At 43.1% G+C, this 17,739-nt stretch overlaps 1 protein-coding gene across 4 annotated transcripts in view; it reads left to right on the top strand.

The window, feature by feature from the left end:
* KIF11 (kinesin family member 11) overlaps positions 1–13,463 on the top strand; it is a 28,912-nt gene extending 15,449 nt beyond the window's left edge. For 3 of the 4 annotated variants that reach the window (XM_088670360.1, XM_088670362.1, XM_088670363.1), the window contains 12 exons: positions 526–613; positions 1,126–1,314; positions 3,077–3,284; positions 3,443–3,615; positions 4,316–4,438; positions 4,708–4,866; positions 6,125–6,252; positions 7,602–7,881; positions 9,663–9,885; positions 10,004–10,134; positions 11,140–11,253; positions 13,166–13,463. In XM_088670360.1, the coding sequence (XP_088526486.1) occupies positions 526–613; positions 1,126–1,314; positions 3,077–3,284; positions 3,443–3,615; positions 4,316–4,438; positions 4,708–4,866; positions 6,125–6,252; positions 7,602–7,881; positions 9,663–9,885; positions 10,004–10,134; positions 11,140–11,253; positions 13,166–13,291 (1,942 nt within the window). In that variant the 3' untranslated portion in view covers positions 13,292–13,463. The remainder of the gene's footprint in view (positions 1–525; positions 614–1,125; positions 1,315–3,076; positions 3,285–3,442; positions 3,616–4,315; positions 4,439–4,707; positions 4,867–6,124; positions 6,253–7,601; positions 7,882–9,662; positions 9,886–10,003; positions 10,135–11,139; positions 11,254–13,165) is intronic. The other variant, XM_088670361.1, reaches the window with a different exon arrangement.
* Positions 13,464–17,739: the final 4,276 nt, after the last annotated feature.

Here is a 17,739-nt window from a genome sequence, read left to right as displayed (position 1 = left end):
TGAAACCCGAGGTATGCAGAAGAGCAAAACTCTTTATTTTAAAATTCTCCAAAATGCCTTTGACAGCCACAGCTTGCTGAGTGTCAGTTGGAAAAGGAAGGGGAGGGAGTATGAATTTACCACCGTGAACCCCTTTGCAGTTTGTACCATCTTGAAGGAGCATGTGGGTGATACATTTATGTTTTGTTGCAGGATCTGCTTGTCTAATATGCTGTCTAGGCAACATTCCTGTACATAATTTTAAGTTCCACACTCCTATCTATGTATTAGAATGCCTAAAGTATAAGTTACAGGCTACTTACACTTGTTTAATATCAGAGATGTCATTGTAAATGGGCTGCTCCTCTAAAATAGAAATCTGTATCGATAATTAGTGATGGGAGAAATTCAAAATCATACTAGCGTTTAAACAGGGAATTTCCATATATGTCTTTCTTTCCTTGCTCTTACAAATATTTAATTGTCTTGTGCAGGCAGAGTTAACTTGTTCAGTGTTCTCCATACATGATTTATTTTTAATTTTAGTGCTCTTAATGGGAAGTTGACTGTTCAAGAAGAACAAATTGCAGAATATATTGAGAAAATTGGAGCAATGGAGGAAGAACTCAAAAGAGTAAGTTGGTAGACTGTTATTAGTCCACGTGGCTGCTTTTGGGAGGAGTAAGGAGGGGTAATGTGTTTACATTCTGAAAAAGATTTAGAATAGCTAGATGAAAATAAAGCATCTTCACATTGGCATGTTCCCATCTAACCAACAACGTTCAGCATGTCCATGGTAAGAAAAAGAGACAATAATGTACTTTACTCACTTGATGCGATATATTTAAAGCATTGTCAACTTTTGTTCATGTGGAAGCTTTTCCGTGAGATGCAAATTAATTTGTTGAAGCTAATGTAACAAATAACTCTGGTTTCCTATGGTTTGTTGTTCTGATAATCATTAGCAGCAAGCATTTCCTTCCCTGGGTCCCTTCCTTCACAGGTGGTCCCACCCACCTGAGAAAGTTCACCCATAGGTAGGGAGAAATAAAGAGCTGGGCCAGAGACGTTCCCCACCCCTGCTCTAACAGATCATAGAATTTCTTTCAAGTGTATTTTAACTGTTTTGGAATACTTTCAATGCAGGTCACTGAGTTATTCACAGTTCATAAAAGTGAAATGGAGAAGTGCAAGACAAACCTGGAGGTTAGGGAAAAAGAGCTGGAAGACACACAGAAGCACTTGGAAACAACCAAGGTTCTTCTTGAGGAAGAAGTGTATATAGCATCAGCTTTGGAGAACACAGAAGAAAAACTTCATGGCACTGCAATTAAGGTTAACAACATTCACTCTCCAAGTCTCTCCCCCCCCACTAGCACTTGAATAGGCAATATGCTTATAACGTCATGATTATAGCTTACGCTGTCAGCGCTGCATATGTTTTCAGGCCACTTTCAAAATCTTGAAGTGCATACCAGACCATAAGAAGGATCTGTTAATGATTTGGGATAGAAGTGAGAGAGAATGGTCTACTTTTCTCATGAAGGGAATCCAGAGGGGCAGTGGCACGCACTGTTCATGTGTTCAGGCAAGGCTTGTAGAGCCTTTTAGCCGCTCAAGTGTTACCCTCTCAGCTTTGCCTTTTCCTCACTGAAGTAGCTTGCAGCTTGAGCAAAGAAACTAGCCATAGACATAGTGACCCCACCCCTTCCACCTCTCCTTTTTATTTTGTTTGGAAGGTTGTTTTTGTTTGCTGCTGTTTATGCAACAATTGTGTTTTATCACCATGCCCTGCAGCCAAAGGCACAGGGTTGCCTTGGAATGAAGCTTTGAAGTTGCTAGGAAATAGTGTGTTCCCCCAGCAAGCTATCTGAATTCAATAGCTCTTTTTGACTTTCACTTCTGGAGCCCAGCAATTCCATGCAGTTTGAGCCACCTCTACCGTGTTTCTCACATTTTAAGACACCCTCTTATATTTATTTTACTTAAGGAAATAAGCCTATAGCTTATTTTCGGGGGTGTCTTATTTTTTTAAAATAACCTCCTCTTCCTGCTGCGGCTTGGCGCCCGAAACTGGCTGCTGCTGCGCTGCTGGGCGCTTTGTTGGCGCTTCAGCAGGGCACGCTGCTGGGTCCCTCCGCCGGGTCGGGGCTCCAAGCGCTGCACGCTGTGGCTCTTGCCGGGTCCCGCCGCCGGGTTGGAGCTCGGCAAAGCGCACGCTGCTGCCTTTGCCGGCTCCCGCTCCGTCGGGGCTCAGCAAAGCAGGACCCAGCAAGGGCAGCAGCGCGCGCCGAGCCCCGACGGAGCAGGAGCCGGAAAGGGCAGCAGTGCGCGCTTTGCCGAGCCCTGACCCAGCGGGACCCGGCAAGGGCAGCAGCGCGCGCCGCGCCCCGACTGCTGCTGCCTTTGCCGGCTCCCGCTGGGTCAGGACTTGGTGCAGTGCGAGCTGCGGGTCGCACAGGGTCCTGCTGGGTCGGGGCTCGGCGTGGGGCATGCTGCAGCTTCTGCTGGCTCCTGCTCCATCTGAGCTCCATGCGGTGCACGTTGCGTATCCGCTTCCGGCAAGTACAGGCATCTTCCTTTTCCTGTTCCTTACGGAAGCGCCATCCGGACCTGCTCCCAGCACGGTATAGTACCGGTACCCCAGAATGTCTTATTTTGGGGGGGTGCCTTATATTTTATTGCCTTGAGAAAATCGTGCCATGGCTTATTTTATAGGCACGTCTTAAAATGTGAGAAACATGGTAGTTACAGCACTAGCTTTTTCATGTGTTGCATGTTGGCACTTGCTTAAAAACTGAGTGTGGGACTGCACTGCAGAGTCTGCCCCTGATACCCAAACACTATAAACTGCTTAAACATGGGGGTTTAATATGACCAAGAACACAATTGTGCGAGAGTCCTGACTGCATGGAAGCCGTGTGTGAGCAACTGTCCATACACAGGTTTTACTTTGGGTGCTCACACTAGATGCTATCTCCTACAATTTGGAATAATTGCTTGTTTGATTTGAAGATGGCTTAACATCATCTAATCTGTACTGATTTTGTAATCAGTGTGATGCAAACTGAAGACTGACAAAACCTTTCTGCCGTAGCTGCTTAGTGCTGTTAAAGAAACAACCACAGATGTTTCGGGTCTGCATGCAAAATTGGATCGTAAAAAAGCAGTTGAACAGCATAATGTGGAGGTCCAAAAGACATTTGCAGACCACATGAATGCCTTCTTCTGTGATATGAAGAACTCCATCAATGAGAACTGTTGGAAACACCAACAAATGCTGGACTCTTACACTTCTTCGGTTGGTAAGTGTCTCAAATCATCTTTCTGTGCAGCAGTCATTCAGAAGACCTCCCTTCCCCTGAAACTGAATTTGGAGTCAGACTTGTTGCTGAAATCATGGGGAAGATTGTCCTGTTGAGAAGTGACTCACTTAAACTGTGGCGCCTGTCTCTCTCGGTAGGTGATCTTCTGTCTGCCAATTCTTCAGCTTTTGGAGTTACTGCATCAGCTATAATTTCAGCGTTCGGCTCTCTACAGGAGATGGTTTCCACTGAAGTTTCTCTAGCTTCTGAAAAGATACTGAACCAGGAGTCTCTGACATCTCAAAATAAAAATGATCTCCGGAAACTCTTAGTAAGTATAAGTGCCGTGGGACACTTCTAAATAATTATTGTTTCTGTAAAATATCCTGATTGCTTGAAATGGATAGCTTTGTGGAAATGTACCTTATAATGGCTCTCTGAACCAGGGAAGGAGAAGCTCTGCAGTCAGCAAAAGAAATGACATGTAGAAGCCACTTACTGATGTTTTGAATGGTTCTTGTTCAGCCTTATTAACTGTCTCCCAAGCCATTCCCTGTTCCTTGGCAGAGTGGCATCAGGGAAGAAGCTAGGAAAGAATATAGCCAGCTGCTGTAGGGAAAAAGCTTCTGAGTTGTAACAGAAAACAAATAATCCCGTCATCCAGCAATTGATCTACTGCAAATGACCCATCTACCTCATTGCAACAGGTGACGTACTTGGTCATTGGAAGTTGCCTTAGCTCTCAAGCAAAGTCTTGCTCAATGAGCTGCCACCCTTCTGTACATCCTTGACCATTCTACCAGACTGTAGTATAGTTATAGTAGCCATTTTCTGGAGCCAGGTTACAAGCTGCCCTCACCTTAATTTTTGAGATAATTTTTTTGACATAGCTTTTGAACGAGAAGCCATAGGTGGTTTTGAGCTGTAACATTTCCTATTCCACTTTCCACAACAATCAGTTTTCTTACTGAACTCAAACGATTTAAAGTAGAAGAACTGTCTTATACCCCCCAATCTACTCTTGGTTCTAGGAAGAGCACACATCAGGATTGGACCAAGCCTTGAGGAGTCTGTTACCTGTGTTGAAATTTGTTCTGAATCTGAACTCTCAAGTTCATGATAATTTGCATAAATATTCATCCCTGGCTGAAAAGGTAATTTTGAACAGCTTCTGCCATATCCTGAACTATTGTACTCAAGTATGTGTGAAAGTTATATAACAGCGACATCAATAATATTTTAAGGAAGTATCTTCACTAAGCAATGTAGTGAAGTGTCCCATGCTTTGGCGTTGTGAATTGATGGTGCATTGTGTGTGGATGTGTACAGAGATTGTGTGGCTGGAGTAATTTTTAAAAACCCTACTGAAAGCCCTAACATTGGTGTATTTCTGAACCTTGATCTATCATTTTCTTGTTTATAGATGACGGGTTATAGAGAGAAAATGACTATATTCTTCCAAGACCATTCTCTTGCTTTGAGTAAACTACAGGAGGATATTTCCCAGAAGTTGGCTCAACTTCAACATGATTGTGAGAGCTTACAGGAAGAAGTGGTGTTGTCTAAGGTGGCCCTTAAAAAGGTATCTCTGCTTTTTGCGGCACAATAAGGAATAGGCCATCTCTGCAGGTCCTCAATGCAATCAGACAGAGGCAGGCAGAACTGTGACCATGGTTGATAGGCAGACTGGACTGGTGAGGGTTGCTGGTTCTGGTGCCCTTCGCCTTATGTTTCAAGTTGTGCATTTTCCATCCTGTAGAGGTGGGAGAAGTCAAGTTGCAGCTCTCAACTTCAGGTTCCATTTAAATCATAGAGTTGGAAGAGACCACAAGGGCCATCCAGTCCAACCCCCTGCCAAGCAGGAAACACTATCAAAGCATTCTTGACATATGCCTGTCAAGCCTCTGCTTAAAGACCTCCAAAGAAGGAGACTCCACCACACTCCTTGGTAGCAAATTCCACTGTCGAACAGCTCTTACTGTCAGAAAGTTCTTCCTAATGTTTAGGTCGAATCTTCTTTTTTGTAGCTTGAATCCATTGCTCCGTGTCCGCTTCTCTGGAGCAGCAGAAAACAACCTTTCTCCCTCCTCTATATGACATCCTTTTATGTATTTGAACATGGCTATCATATCACCCCTTGCCGCAATATGCAGGAGAAGGGCATATAGCACAGCATATTTCGCCCTTTTTTGTGTTGAGCAATCCATACAAGCCACATCTCTTTGTATGGGAACTGGAAGTTTATCTGTTATTTCATAGGGTTCATTCAAGAAATAAACACTCGTTTGTGCACACTGCAGCTGGGGTGTGTGTGTGTGTTTCTGTGCACTTCACTCTCATGTGCTGTGTTACCTCTGCACCACTGCCCCCCCCCGAGTTTGTAACAGGGTTAGTGTTTTGTGCAATATGGCCTAGCTAATGCTGTGGTATGAATTTCAACATGCCTGCCTGCTGCCATTGATACCTTCCTGCATAGCAGTGTGCAGTGAAACCATGTGAGAACCAGCTGGCTGCACCCTATTTAGGTAGATGAAGGAGTTGAGTGTTGCACTCTTGAGTGTGCACCTGAGAGAGGGAAACGACGAGGTGTTAGTGTGCATAAATTCAATGAAAAGGAGACTAATAGTGCTGGAGAACAGTGTACTTAAATATAGGTTCCATTATCTGTAGGACTTGAGTGGTGCAGCAGGTAACTGTCCCCATTCCTAATTCACGAGTTCCATGCAGCAGAATATTTAAAATGTTTTCCCATGTTCATCAAGAAGTACACTGGCTTTCTTTTTATGCTGTGGCTCTAAAAACCAGTAGATTTGTGTTTTAATTCTCTGCATTTGTTCTAGGCCTCTTCCCAGCTTCTTGCTTCTCTGGGCCTGCTAGAGCAAGAAACCCAGCAGAATCTAAGTGAAGTGCTAGAGAAAGGTGAAATGGTGAAGAAGGGTATTGGTGCTGCCCAAGAAAGCCTAACCTTGTAAGGAAGCTCCTCAACTTGCTTATCGCTTAAATGTCTTTTAAAGGCTACACACATGTTCCTTAGGCTTACCCTGCAATAATTTTGCAGGTAGGCTACATAAGAGTTCAAATGTGTGAGCCTTCTAAATGTAGAAGTCTGGTTCTAAAAATCTCAAAACCTAAGCATGCTTGAATGCAGCATCTAGTAATAACTGACTGGCTTATTGTACATTTTGGGGGGGACTTGCATTAATTAGTTGTGACTGCTATGAACTTAGTAATGAGTAATTATTGTGGGAGTAATTATTGTTAGGGCTGCTTCCAAACTATTATCAAATGGTCTAAATAAGTTTCTGAACAATGAAGGTGCCTGACCTATTTTTGTGGTTAGTTTTCCAAAGGTTAAATATTTAATAAAACATAAAATTGGAGAGCTGTTGCTGGTTGTAAGCTGTGGTGTGCCTGCTGGGTGAATTAAATGAAACTTTGTGTAACAGAATTCCTGGAGGTTGTTTTTTCTGCTACATCCTTCAGATACCCTTAAGGATACTCATTGATACTGTCACAATGAAACACTGTATTTGTGATTAGGCTTTGTCCTGCAGAGCACCCCCAAAATTACTAGTCACTGTATCAAGAAAGGACTGCAGCTCAGTGCTTTTGAGCACTCATACACTACAGTGGTACCTTGGTTTATGAACACAATTGGTTCCGGAAGTCTGTTCATAAACTGAAGCGAACTTTCCCATTGAAAGTAATGGAAAGTGAATTAATCCGTTCCAGATGGGTCTGCGGCGTTCGTAAACCAAAAATTCGTAAACCGAGGTGTTCATAAACCGAGGTTCCACTGTATATATGTAAGCAGCCCTGTTTAGGGAGGCTTATAATGTTTATTAGATTATTTTATTTTTCTGTTGGAAGCTGCCCAGAGTGGGTGGGGTATAAATATTATTATTATTATTTATTATTATTATTATTATATAGAAATGCAGGGAAGTATCCACAGTAATAATGTGACCTGTTTAACACATAGGAAGTGATAGTCAATGCAATTAACCCTGCTGTGTGCCGTTAAAAGCAAGTACGGCCGTACCTTAGAAGTCGAACAAAATCCATTCCGGAAGTCTCTTCGAAAACCAAAGCATGGCTTCTGATTGGCTGCAGGAAGCTCCTGCAGCCAATCGGAAGCTGCAGAAGCCCCGTCGGACGTTTGGCTTCCCAAAGAACGTTTGAAAACCGGAACAGTCACTTTGGGGTTTGGGGCGTTTGGGAGCCAAAACATTTGAGAACTAAGCTGTTTGTAAGCCAACGTACGACTGTACTTGGATCAAAAGGTTTAATAATCTATTACTAAATCTGTTAATACAGGCAGACTACTGGCCTTGTCAGCTCTACAACTTCGGAGCACAGCAGTTTAACGCTGCCTCTGGATGATTTTTCACAAGAGATCAGGCAATCCAACGATGAAAATGTTCAGATACTGCTGGAATCAGCCGGCCACTGCAAGGACCTGGACAGGCTCGTGAAAGACATGTGCCAGGAAACGTGTAACTGGGGTAAAATTGCGGCTACAAAGATGGACTGCATTGTTGACCAACAGGCAGCCTTCCTCAGCACCAGAAAGGAACACCTACAAAGAATCTACAAGGTTACTTAGCATCTAACAGCCTAATGACAAACTTCCTGAAAGTACTGTACCACTTTAGGCCATGGGTGGAAAATCTCTTGGGTGGTCAGGCTGGGCCTCCTGTTTTTTCTTCTTGTTGTTGTGTACCTTCCTGTTTCTCCACCCCTTGCCACCCACAAAATAGGCCAAATACTGTAGGTTGCCCTCTCTTGCTTTAGATAGACAAGACTGGTCTGTGGCTAGCATATATAAAACATATTGGACTGGTTAACATTTGGGTGTGAAAATTACTTGATTCTCAATTGGGAACAGTTGGAAAGGCTGGGCCTATTGAACATCCAGTATTTGGCCGAGGTTGGGGAGAGATGCCCATCTTTACATGGAAGAATTCAAACACATTTTGGCCCCCTCTGCACTATACATTTAAAGCAGCACTATACCACTTTAAACAACCATGCTTTCTCCCAATGAATCTGGGGAATGTTAGCTAGATAAGGGTGCTGGACCCTCTACTCCACTCACAGAGCTATCATTCTCAGAGTGGTTTAATAGTCAATCCCTCTTCTCTGGAAACTTTGGATATTGTAGCACTGTGGTCTCCTAACAACTCTCAGCCTCCTTAGCAAACTACAGTCTTTGGGGAAAACCATGGCTGTTAAAGTGGTATAATGCTGCTTTAACTGTATAGTGCAGATTAGGCCTGAGAGTTTGATCAGAAGCGACAGCAATATCAGATATGGCCACCTGATATTGGTGAAGGCAAATGAAGTTGCAGTACCCTTGCATTGAGCTCTGGTTGTGCCAGGCTGTACAATGCAACGATCATTCTGCATGCAGTGCAATGTGCTTTCAAGCACAGTATAGTGCTTTTAGAAAAAGTTTGCCCTCTGGCCTGATTCTGGACCAGCTTTTTCTAGTCAACCTTCCTGCCGAAGCAACAGGACCTGGTTCACATGATACATTAAAGCATAGTTGAAGCAAACTAGATGGTTCAGGGTGAGCACACAGCATGCTGGGGCACATTGCTGAAATTGGAGTGCTTCATTCCTTCCCCACACCTGCTGTTGCTCCCTTTTGCCCCAGCCCAATTTCTGTGTCTGTTCACTACCACCCCATACACTGCTGCTTATAATTTGACAAAGAAGTCAGGTGGTATCTGGGCAGTGCGACTAGTGGTTTTCCAGACTTTTAGAACCCTTTGTAGAAGAAAACTGGCAAAGAAGAAGACTTAAATATTTTTGCTACCTGGAAGCTAACTTAGTTTTCTGAGAACATGGACCTTTGTATGTATGAAACCAAGCTTAAGCCCTTTTTGTCCAGCATTATATTGATTAATTGCACATTTTGTAAAGAAAGTTCCTAGTATTAAGCTCATCTAGGAGTTTTCGTGAATTCATTAGCAAAAAAATAGCTGCCATTAAAAAAGACCTGTTATGTCCCTCTGGAGTGTCATGGTTTCCATTTGGCTGATTACAGGCGACTCCCCACTTGTGTGGGGATTACGTTCCGGGCTCCCCATTCATAAGTGAAATGTGTTTAAGTGGAGAGTCCTGTCCTTGTGATTCAGGGGGAGATGTTTCCCTGACCCTGAAGAGGATGTCCTCTTCTGGCTCTGGGGAGGGTCTCCTCAGGAGCTACAAGGACTCTACAGGGTGCTTCCCACTTCTGGGTTTCAGGTGCCATGTGTATGTGTGGTATTTAGATTTCTTACAGTGGTTAGTAGGTACCATGTGATGGAAAATGAAAATGTTTACCAGTTGCTTCAACTCTGGAGTGTTTTAAGACTTGCATTTTGCTTTCAGGATTTAGATGAGAATAGCAGCTCGTCGGTTGCTAAGGTCACGGACCATATTGCAGGACAAAAAGGTACTGAAGAGGAAGCCCTGAAGAGGCTCCTTGACCAGATGAGGAATGATAAGAATGTGCTTCTGAAGCAGAAAGAGACACTCCTTGAAGAAACCGAGGATGGGTCAACTCGCATTAATGGCTTCCTGAGGGAAGAACTTAAAGTGGATGTCCCGACAGGTATTTGGAGGGAAACGATGAGTCGTGGAGAGATCCAAAAGTGTGTGGAATTTAGCAGCTTTTCTGTGCCAGAAGATGGCTGTTTTATGTGTCACTTAAACTTACTTTTCTCCCGAAGGAGCCACCCCAAAAAGAAGAGGATACCAGTACCCAGTGACGGTTGTGAAAACAGAACCTCGCGATGTCCTGCTGGAAAGATTAAGGCAAAAGCAGACAGAAGTCGCAGCTACGCCAAAAGCTCCTGAAAAGGTATTTGCGGAAGCTAGAGGGGGGGAGGAAAGATGCTTCTTCAATTGTGTAATTCTTAATGGCAGGGACACAGAAGTCCATAAATAGAAGTGGGATATCTATCATCTATCACCGCCCTATACCTGCAGGTCTAGGGTTGGTAAGTAGCTGTAGAGCAAGGGGACAGACCTTTTTTAAGGGCCACATACCAGTGGCGGGCAGGGCTGGAGGCAAAAGTGCGCGGAGCAAGGACTGAAAAGTTTCATTTGTATTACAGTGGTGCCTCGCTAGACGAATTTAATTCGTTCCACGGGTCTTTTCTTATAACGAAAAATTCGTCTAGCGAATCCCATAGGAATGCATTGAATTTTTTTTAAAAAAATTTGCCCATAGGAACGCATTAATTGAATTTCAATGCATTCCTATGGGAAACCGTGATTCGCTAGACAAATTTTTCATAAAACAAATTCGTCTAGTGAGGCAACTTCCGCTCGAAAAATCCTTTTGTTAAGCGGAAATTTCGTTAAGCAGGGCATTCGTTAAGCGAGGCACCATTGTATTTGTAAAATAATAAGCAATTATTTTACTTTTAGAAGACAACTGAAGGCAACCCTGTTTAGGGAAGTTTTTAATGTCTGATGCTGTACTGTTTTTAATATTCAGTTGGAAGCCGCCCAGCCAGATGGGTGGGGTATAAATAATAAATTTTATCATTATTATTATTATTATTGTGTACTCATGAAACTAGCCTGTTACACAAGCACCTCCTTCCAGCTCCATCCAGGCAAGCAAGAGTCCTAGGACACATTTGAGACAGGCAGAAACACACATGGAGGCTGCAAAGAAGAGCTAGCAAGGGATGTGGTCCCCATCTGGTCCCCATGACTGAGCTTCTCCATCCCTACTATAGAGCAAATCAATCTTGTACAGAGGGGTGCTCCTGCAATGTTCAGCTGTGCATTTAACTTTATGACGGGGCTTCTATCTGTATTCACTGATATAATAGGCTTACTGTTGTGTTCCCAGGGTGATTTGGAGGAGGAGTATGAGGAGGAAATAGAGACCAACAGGAGCCCGCTAAGTGAAAAATCCTTCTTGGAGACAAGTGTGTGTATCAGTGGAGGTGTGCCTTTCTTCCAGGTAACCGCTGTATTTTCTGTAGAACAAGAAAATTACAAGGTTGTAACAATCTACAATTCTGTCGGGACTAATCATAGCTAGGAGATAGGCATAGTTCAGTATAACAGGCACACTGGAAATGTAGAAGATTGGGGATGTAGTCCTTGAACTCACTGGGACTGACTTCTGAGTAGACAGGCCTAGGACTGTGCTGTAGAAAGTCTGGCTTCTCACAAAGAGGTAAAGCGAACTTGAATATGTACTTGCAGTTGTCCAGAACAAAAGTGGTGCAACCTTATACCTTCGAAGCAACACTTTCAAACCAAAGCCAGAATCTCCGCAGAATTTATAGCAAACATCCTTAGGTGGCATAAGCTTGTAGAAGATTTTAGATAAAATTGAATGAAGTATAGAATTTGGTACTGGGAAGAGAGTTAATCTTGAAAAGTAGCTTTCATTTTTAAAAACAATAATCTTACCCTTATTGGCTGCAAATAAAACTTGGACAGCTGCTAAAATCAGGCAGTGGGGCTTCAGTGCTGTGTATCTCCTTGTCCCGACCCATGACTAGCAGATGGAGAATAAATACAGGTAATGTTGCAAAACTTCCAGATTTTGGATGAATTTGGAGCAGGTTACATCCAACTGTGGGACGCGGGTGGCGCTGTGGGTTAAACCACAGAGCCTAGGGCTTGCCGATCAGAAGGTCGGCGGTTCGAATCCCCGTGACGGGGTGAGCTCCCGTTGCTTGGTCCCAGCTCCTGCCAACCTAGCAGTTCGAAAGCACATCAAAGTGCAGCGGGAAGGTAAACGGCGTTTCCGTGTGCTGCTCTGGTTCGCCAGAAGCGGCTTTGTCATGCTGGCCACATGACCTGGAAGCTATACGCCGGCTCCCTCGGCCAATAACGCAAGATGAGCGCCGCAACCCCAGAGTTGGTCACGACTGGACCTAAGGGTCAGGGGTCCCTTTACCTTCACCTTTTACATCCAACTGTATGTTAAGTAACCAACCCGATAAATACAGTTGTCTTGAAACAAACAAAAAACCATTGGTGTGTCTTTGGCTACTAATTTAAAGCTTTTCTAATATCTTTATCTATTTGTTTTTGTAACTTCAAATGCAAACAGCTTTTAACCTACGGTCTGGTAAAGAATATAATTACGAGTTACCTTTTCTGGGTGGTGTTGGTGTGGTTCTCTCATAGATCACTGCTAAGACTTGATAATCCACCTTAAGTGGCTGTGCCAATAAAATACCACAGAACAGAACTTTTTTGCTGATATTGTTGGCACCTACAGTTGTCTCAGAATGCAGATCACTCTCTCTATAAGGATGAGGAACTAAATTCAGTATTCCACCTTGACTGCAGCTTATAGCAGAAGCATCTGGCTTTTCCAGTGTTCTCATACAGATGGAAAATTAAATTTTGCAGAACGCATTAGAAAAAACAGGTAGTGGCACCCTGTTTTCCATATATTAAGGCATGGTTTGCCCAACAAGCCGAAAGAGATGGTAGGGTAGACTCCAGATGAGGAATGCTATTTTTAAAAAATGCTCCCCTACATTTCAAAGCTCCTTGCTGGTAAAAAAGTCATCGTGACAGGCCCAGACCTGGACTTGAACATTTTTACATTGTGCTAGTTTTTTGTTCACTGGATTTTTTTCTCTTTAAGTGGCATTGTCCACCTGTAGTATTAAGAGGAGCAATCTCTTCTATCACTTCATTTTGCATTTGTTGACCCAGCTTTATATCATCAGTAAGTTGCTAGGCCAGTCTAAAATTGTGATAATACTATATTTCAAAAGATCAGCCAAATTTCCAGTGTCATCTTCTAGCACATCTGTGTGGTTTTGCCAGTCAGTGAACTGTGTACTGTAAATTTTAAAAAATAAAGTGGAATAAATAATCAGCTGAGCTCTTTAACCCTACAGCAGAAAAGGAGTATCAAAAAGGATAAAGAGAACAGATCTGCATTCATCCTGGAAAAGACCAAGGAGGATGATAAAGGAGACCCAGCTCTTTCAAAGTCAAGATATCCATTTAGAGTACAGAACTAAGGATGTACAGCATTTGTCTTCGTTTCTTCAATGTTTCACGGCTTATTAGTTTGAGCTCTGTATGTAGTGCTATAATGTCGGTGTCCCAAATTAGCTGCGAAGAGAGTTTTAAAATACCAGTCTCTTAATAAATGCTTTTAAACTTTATTCGCTAATAAATACATAAAATGTCCAGCATCGTTAAGCTTATTTTTCTACAAGGGGAAACAGGCCTTTTGAACATATCAAACACATGTGCCTTATTTGTAAATTGAATTAACCTGGGTTTCTCTAACAAGTGACCAGAAGCACTTCTAGTATCAAGCCTTCCGCCCCGGATTGGCCTCTGCTCTGATGGGCTTTCCCAGACTCTGGGATACAATCCTCATGCACCTAACGCATTAAGTGTATGGGGATGAACTCAACAGATCTCCATTTCAGAAGGAAGCCCGAGAAGATGTTTGGCTAACCCTATTGTATCTTAAGGGTCCTAGATTCCTTGGCAGCAGTGTATAGACTGAGTCATCAAACCCTGGAGCTCTGTCTCCTGAGGCTTACTCTACATAGCACAAGAAGGCAAGTCTCCACAACTGAGACCTGAAGCTAAGCCAGGACATTTGCCTCCTACAGCAGAGCACGGATGTGGATCTTAGAGTTGTTCCTATGCTCCTGCTGTCAGGCAAACACTCTCCAATGGTACCGTATTAACCTATTTGGAACATTTTTAAAGGTAAAGGGACCCCGGACCATTAGGTCCAGTCGTGACCGACTCTGGGGTTGCGGCACTCATCTCGCGTTATTGGCCGAGGGAGCCGGCATACAGCTTCCAGGTCATGTGGCCAACATGAGAAAGCCGCTTCTGGCAAACCAGAGCAGCGCACGGAAATGCCGTTTACCTTCCCGCTGTAGCGGTACCTATTTATCTACTTGCACTTTGACGTGCTTTCGAACTGCTAGGTTGGCAGGAGCAGGGACCGAGCAACGGGAGCTCACCCCGTCACAGGGATTCGAACCGCCGACCTTCTGATCGGCAAGCCCTAGGCTCTGTGGTTTAACCCACAGCGTGTCCCATTTAGAACATTTAAGAACAATTAAAAACAACTAAAAGCATGTATGCTGCCTGTCTTTAGTATCAAGCTTCAAGCTAAAGGAGGTATGTCCCAGCCAGGAGAAAACAGGAAGTTTTTGACTGGCTGGACCAAACATTCCCCCGCATGTCCACTAGGAAAACAAGTAACGTTGTACTTTACTGTTACTGGTATGTATCACATCCCACACAATCAAATCTCATTGGTGTTTCAACCGATCTTTCTGCAACTATGCACTCTGACCGATTGGAGGGTGCTACATGTGTCCTTTCAGTTCATTGTTTCTTTGGTCCAGGGTCACCAATAGTTTCCAAACGTAGCACTGATTCAGTAATCTGTAACAACAAATATTAATTATTTGCTCAGATATTCGTTTATATTAGGTTCTATCTATAATGTAACTCAATCCAGCAAGCTAGCAGCTGAATAGGTGGCCTGAAAGCAGGGAAGGAAATTTTATTACATCTGTTAATGCGGAAGCCAGTCTTGTTCATCCCAGGTTTACAGGAGGTCATTTTATTAGCCGTTATCCATAGCTTGTGTTGACAATTGATTTTCATTGTTGAACAGCGAAATTTATTATCTGCCATTTGATCAAGATAATTAAATTGGCTTTATATAGAGTTGCTATTGTAAATGTTATGCCTGCAAAATGCTCGCGTAAAACTGCTGTAAGAGTGGAAATGTGGAAAGTGAAAGCTGCTTTCATTACATTTAATGGCCTCTGAGCTTTTCTGCCCTGACTCCGATTTCACAGGTTATTACAGTGCCTGTTAAAACTTGTTTTTGAGACATGATTGTCCCTCTTGTTCTTCTTCAGGGACTGCCATTGTTCTTTAAATAAAACGAGTCTTGCCCTTTTACACCACTGCAAAATTGTACAAAGGAAAAAAATGATTTAGCTGTCCAGCTTGGAGCGATGTGTGTTGCTTTCTGGCTAGCTTTTCTACCCAATATATTTTTGTAGGATCTAAGTATACACTTTGGACTACTACCGTAGTAGCTCTAATAAAACTGTTCAGGCTTGGTTTACTGGGCTGGTGAACTCTTCCGAGATGTCATTGGCTCAACTTTCCATCTCCTTGCTTGTTAAACACAGATTGTACTTGCAGATCATGAAATCGCTCTTATGGATCATTTTGTACAGAGCAGAAAAGATTGCAAACAATTCCCCCCCCCTGGAAACTTTACCAAGTAAAAAAAATACACTGGCTGATTTTAACAGCTGATGGGCTGGGACTTAAAGGCTTCTAACGCTGTTACAGCATAACTACTTGAGGGCAAACAGGATGCATTTGCATCAGGACCTGGGCAGATGGACCACAAGGTTGGACAATGGCAATATATAATGGGGGCCTATAGTGGAAGGCTTTGAGCCAAGCAGGGAACCTGTAGCCCTCCAGAAGTCATTCAACTCCAACTCCCAGCAGCCTCAGCCAGCGTGACCAGTAGTCAGGCATGATGAATGTTATAGTCTGCAGGTTCCCCACCTCTGACTTGAAGGACACACCTGTTCGTAGGCTGGGCAAAAGATTGAAACGCAGGAGATCCTTGACTCCACTCGGATGCAGCCAAGCCTGAAGTAAGGATGCCAAGAGGTAAAGGAAGATGGAAGATGGACCCATAGTGGCAGGAAACATTGTTTAGCTAGGATGCGCACTGGGGACAGCACTGCTCATTTTCAAAAGCCAAGAGCCCAATCCAGAATTGTTGAGCTAACAAATATTCTCAGTAGTCCCACTAAGCAGTGGAAGAGATGCTTGTTTTTCTGCTGCTTGTAAAGGAAAGGTTGTTTGGCAAGAGGAACAGCAAGCTGATAGGAAGTAATATGATGGGGGACATAGGCAGTATATTTTGGGATAGGTGTAAAGCTTGAACAGATAATTATCAGGGGAAATCAGGCTGCTGTTTAAATGACACGAGTTCTGCTTGGACATCTATTAGCTACATACGGTATCATTTTAAGGAGAAATCAAATATTTGAGCATGTATTTCGCTGGCAATCTCTGCATCATGGGTTTTGTAATTTCAAATTAGTACAGCACACATGTCTTGCTCACCAAAAGGATTGGCACCAGAAGGCTATATATAATGATATTGTCGGTGATCTGGCTGCTATACCGCAATAGAAGTCTCTCTCCTAAGTATGAAGATGGTAAGGCTGCATGAAAAAGATGTACAGCAAGGATACAAACGGTTTGGTAGAAAATCTGAAATATTGCAAGAATGCAGCTATGGAAAGAATATGTACCACTCATTCATGCACATCTGACTGGCAAGCAGAATTTGTTTGTGCCCTAGTATTTGTTTTAACTGCCTTGTACTCCCAGGTTAACCTGCCCCATAATCTTTAAAAGGTGCTGGCATTTAAATCTTAGTCCTTGACTTTAACTGGATTGTCAGTTATCCTCCTTGTAATGGTCTCTAATTGCTCAGATGCCATTTTGTACTCTCTTCAAGTGAACAGCCAGGATCCTGTTCAAAGGCAGTGTCCCCCTGTCTCCTCCCTCTGCTTCGCTTATGTTGCCAGGGTCCAGATAACAGGAAGAGACAGACAGATAACAGCCCCTTCTACAGATTTCAATGCTGCTTTTAGCCAGAGAAAAAGACGCCAGACAAAACCGAATCAATTAATTTGAATGATCTGCTGATTGTCTTATGTTAGTTATTCTCTCATTATCTTGCCGAGAGTTTAGTTCAGGCTCTTTAACCTCTGTCACCTAGGAAAAAGTTGGTGCTGTTCTAGGACATATTCTTATACATGTGATGTATTGAAATAACACCTGCATGGAATATATATACAGTGGTACCTCGGGTTACAGACGCATCAGGTTACAGACTCCCCTAACCCAGAAATAGTACCTCGGGTTAAGAATTTTGCTTCAGGATGAGAACAGAAATCACGCAGCAGCGGAACGGCAGCAGTGGGAGGCCCCCATTAGCTAAAGTGGTACCTCTGTAAACAAACAACAGTGTACAAAATGATCAAAGACAATGCGAATAATTTAAAAGCGACAAAGAAGTCAGAAGAAGGAAGAAGGGAAGTCAGCTTGTATGAGCAATCTACAAATGTACAATGTAATTTAATATACAGTATATGGAAAGTATGAAGTTTGGAAAACCAATAAATATGATATTACAAAAACAAAAAAAAGAGAGAACAGTTTCAGGTTAAGAACGTACCTCCAGAACGAATTAAGTTCTTAAGGCAAGGTACCACGGTATCTATATAACCGCAAAGCCCAGTGTGTGCTAGCTGTGGATATAACTTAAGGGGTTTGTTTCTGAATGCCTCCAGGTTCACCATTAGTGGGAAGGACAAATATCATATACACAGCAAAGTTGTCTGTCCCAGGACTGGGAGTCCTAGTTTCAAGTACC

Source organism: Zootoca vivipara, chromosome 5, assembly GCF_965207765.1.
Source record: "Zootoca vivipara chromosome 5, rZooViv2.hap1.1, whole genome shotgun sequence".
Lineage (NCBI taxonomy): Eukaryota > Metazoa > Chordata > Lepidosauria > Squamata > Lacertidae > Zootoca > Zootoca vivipara.
The sequence above is the reverse complement of the archived record's forward strand: the minus strand, read 5'-3'. Positions and strand labels throughout refer to the sequence as shown.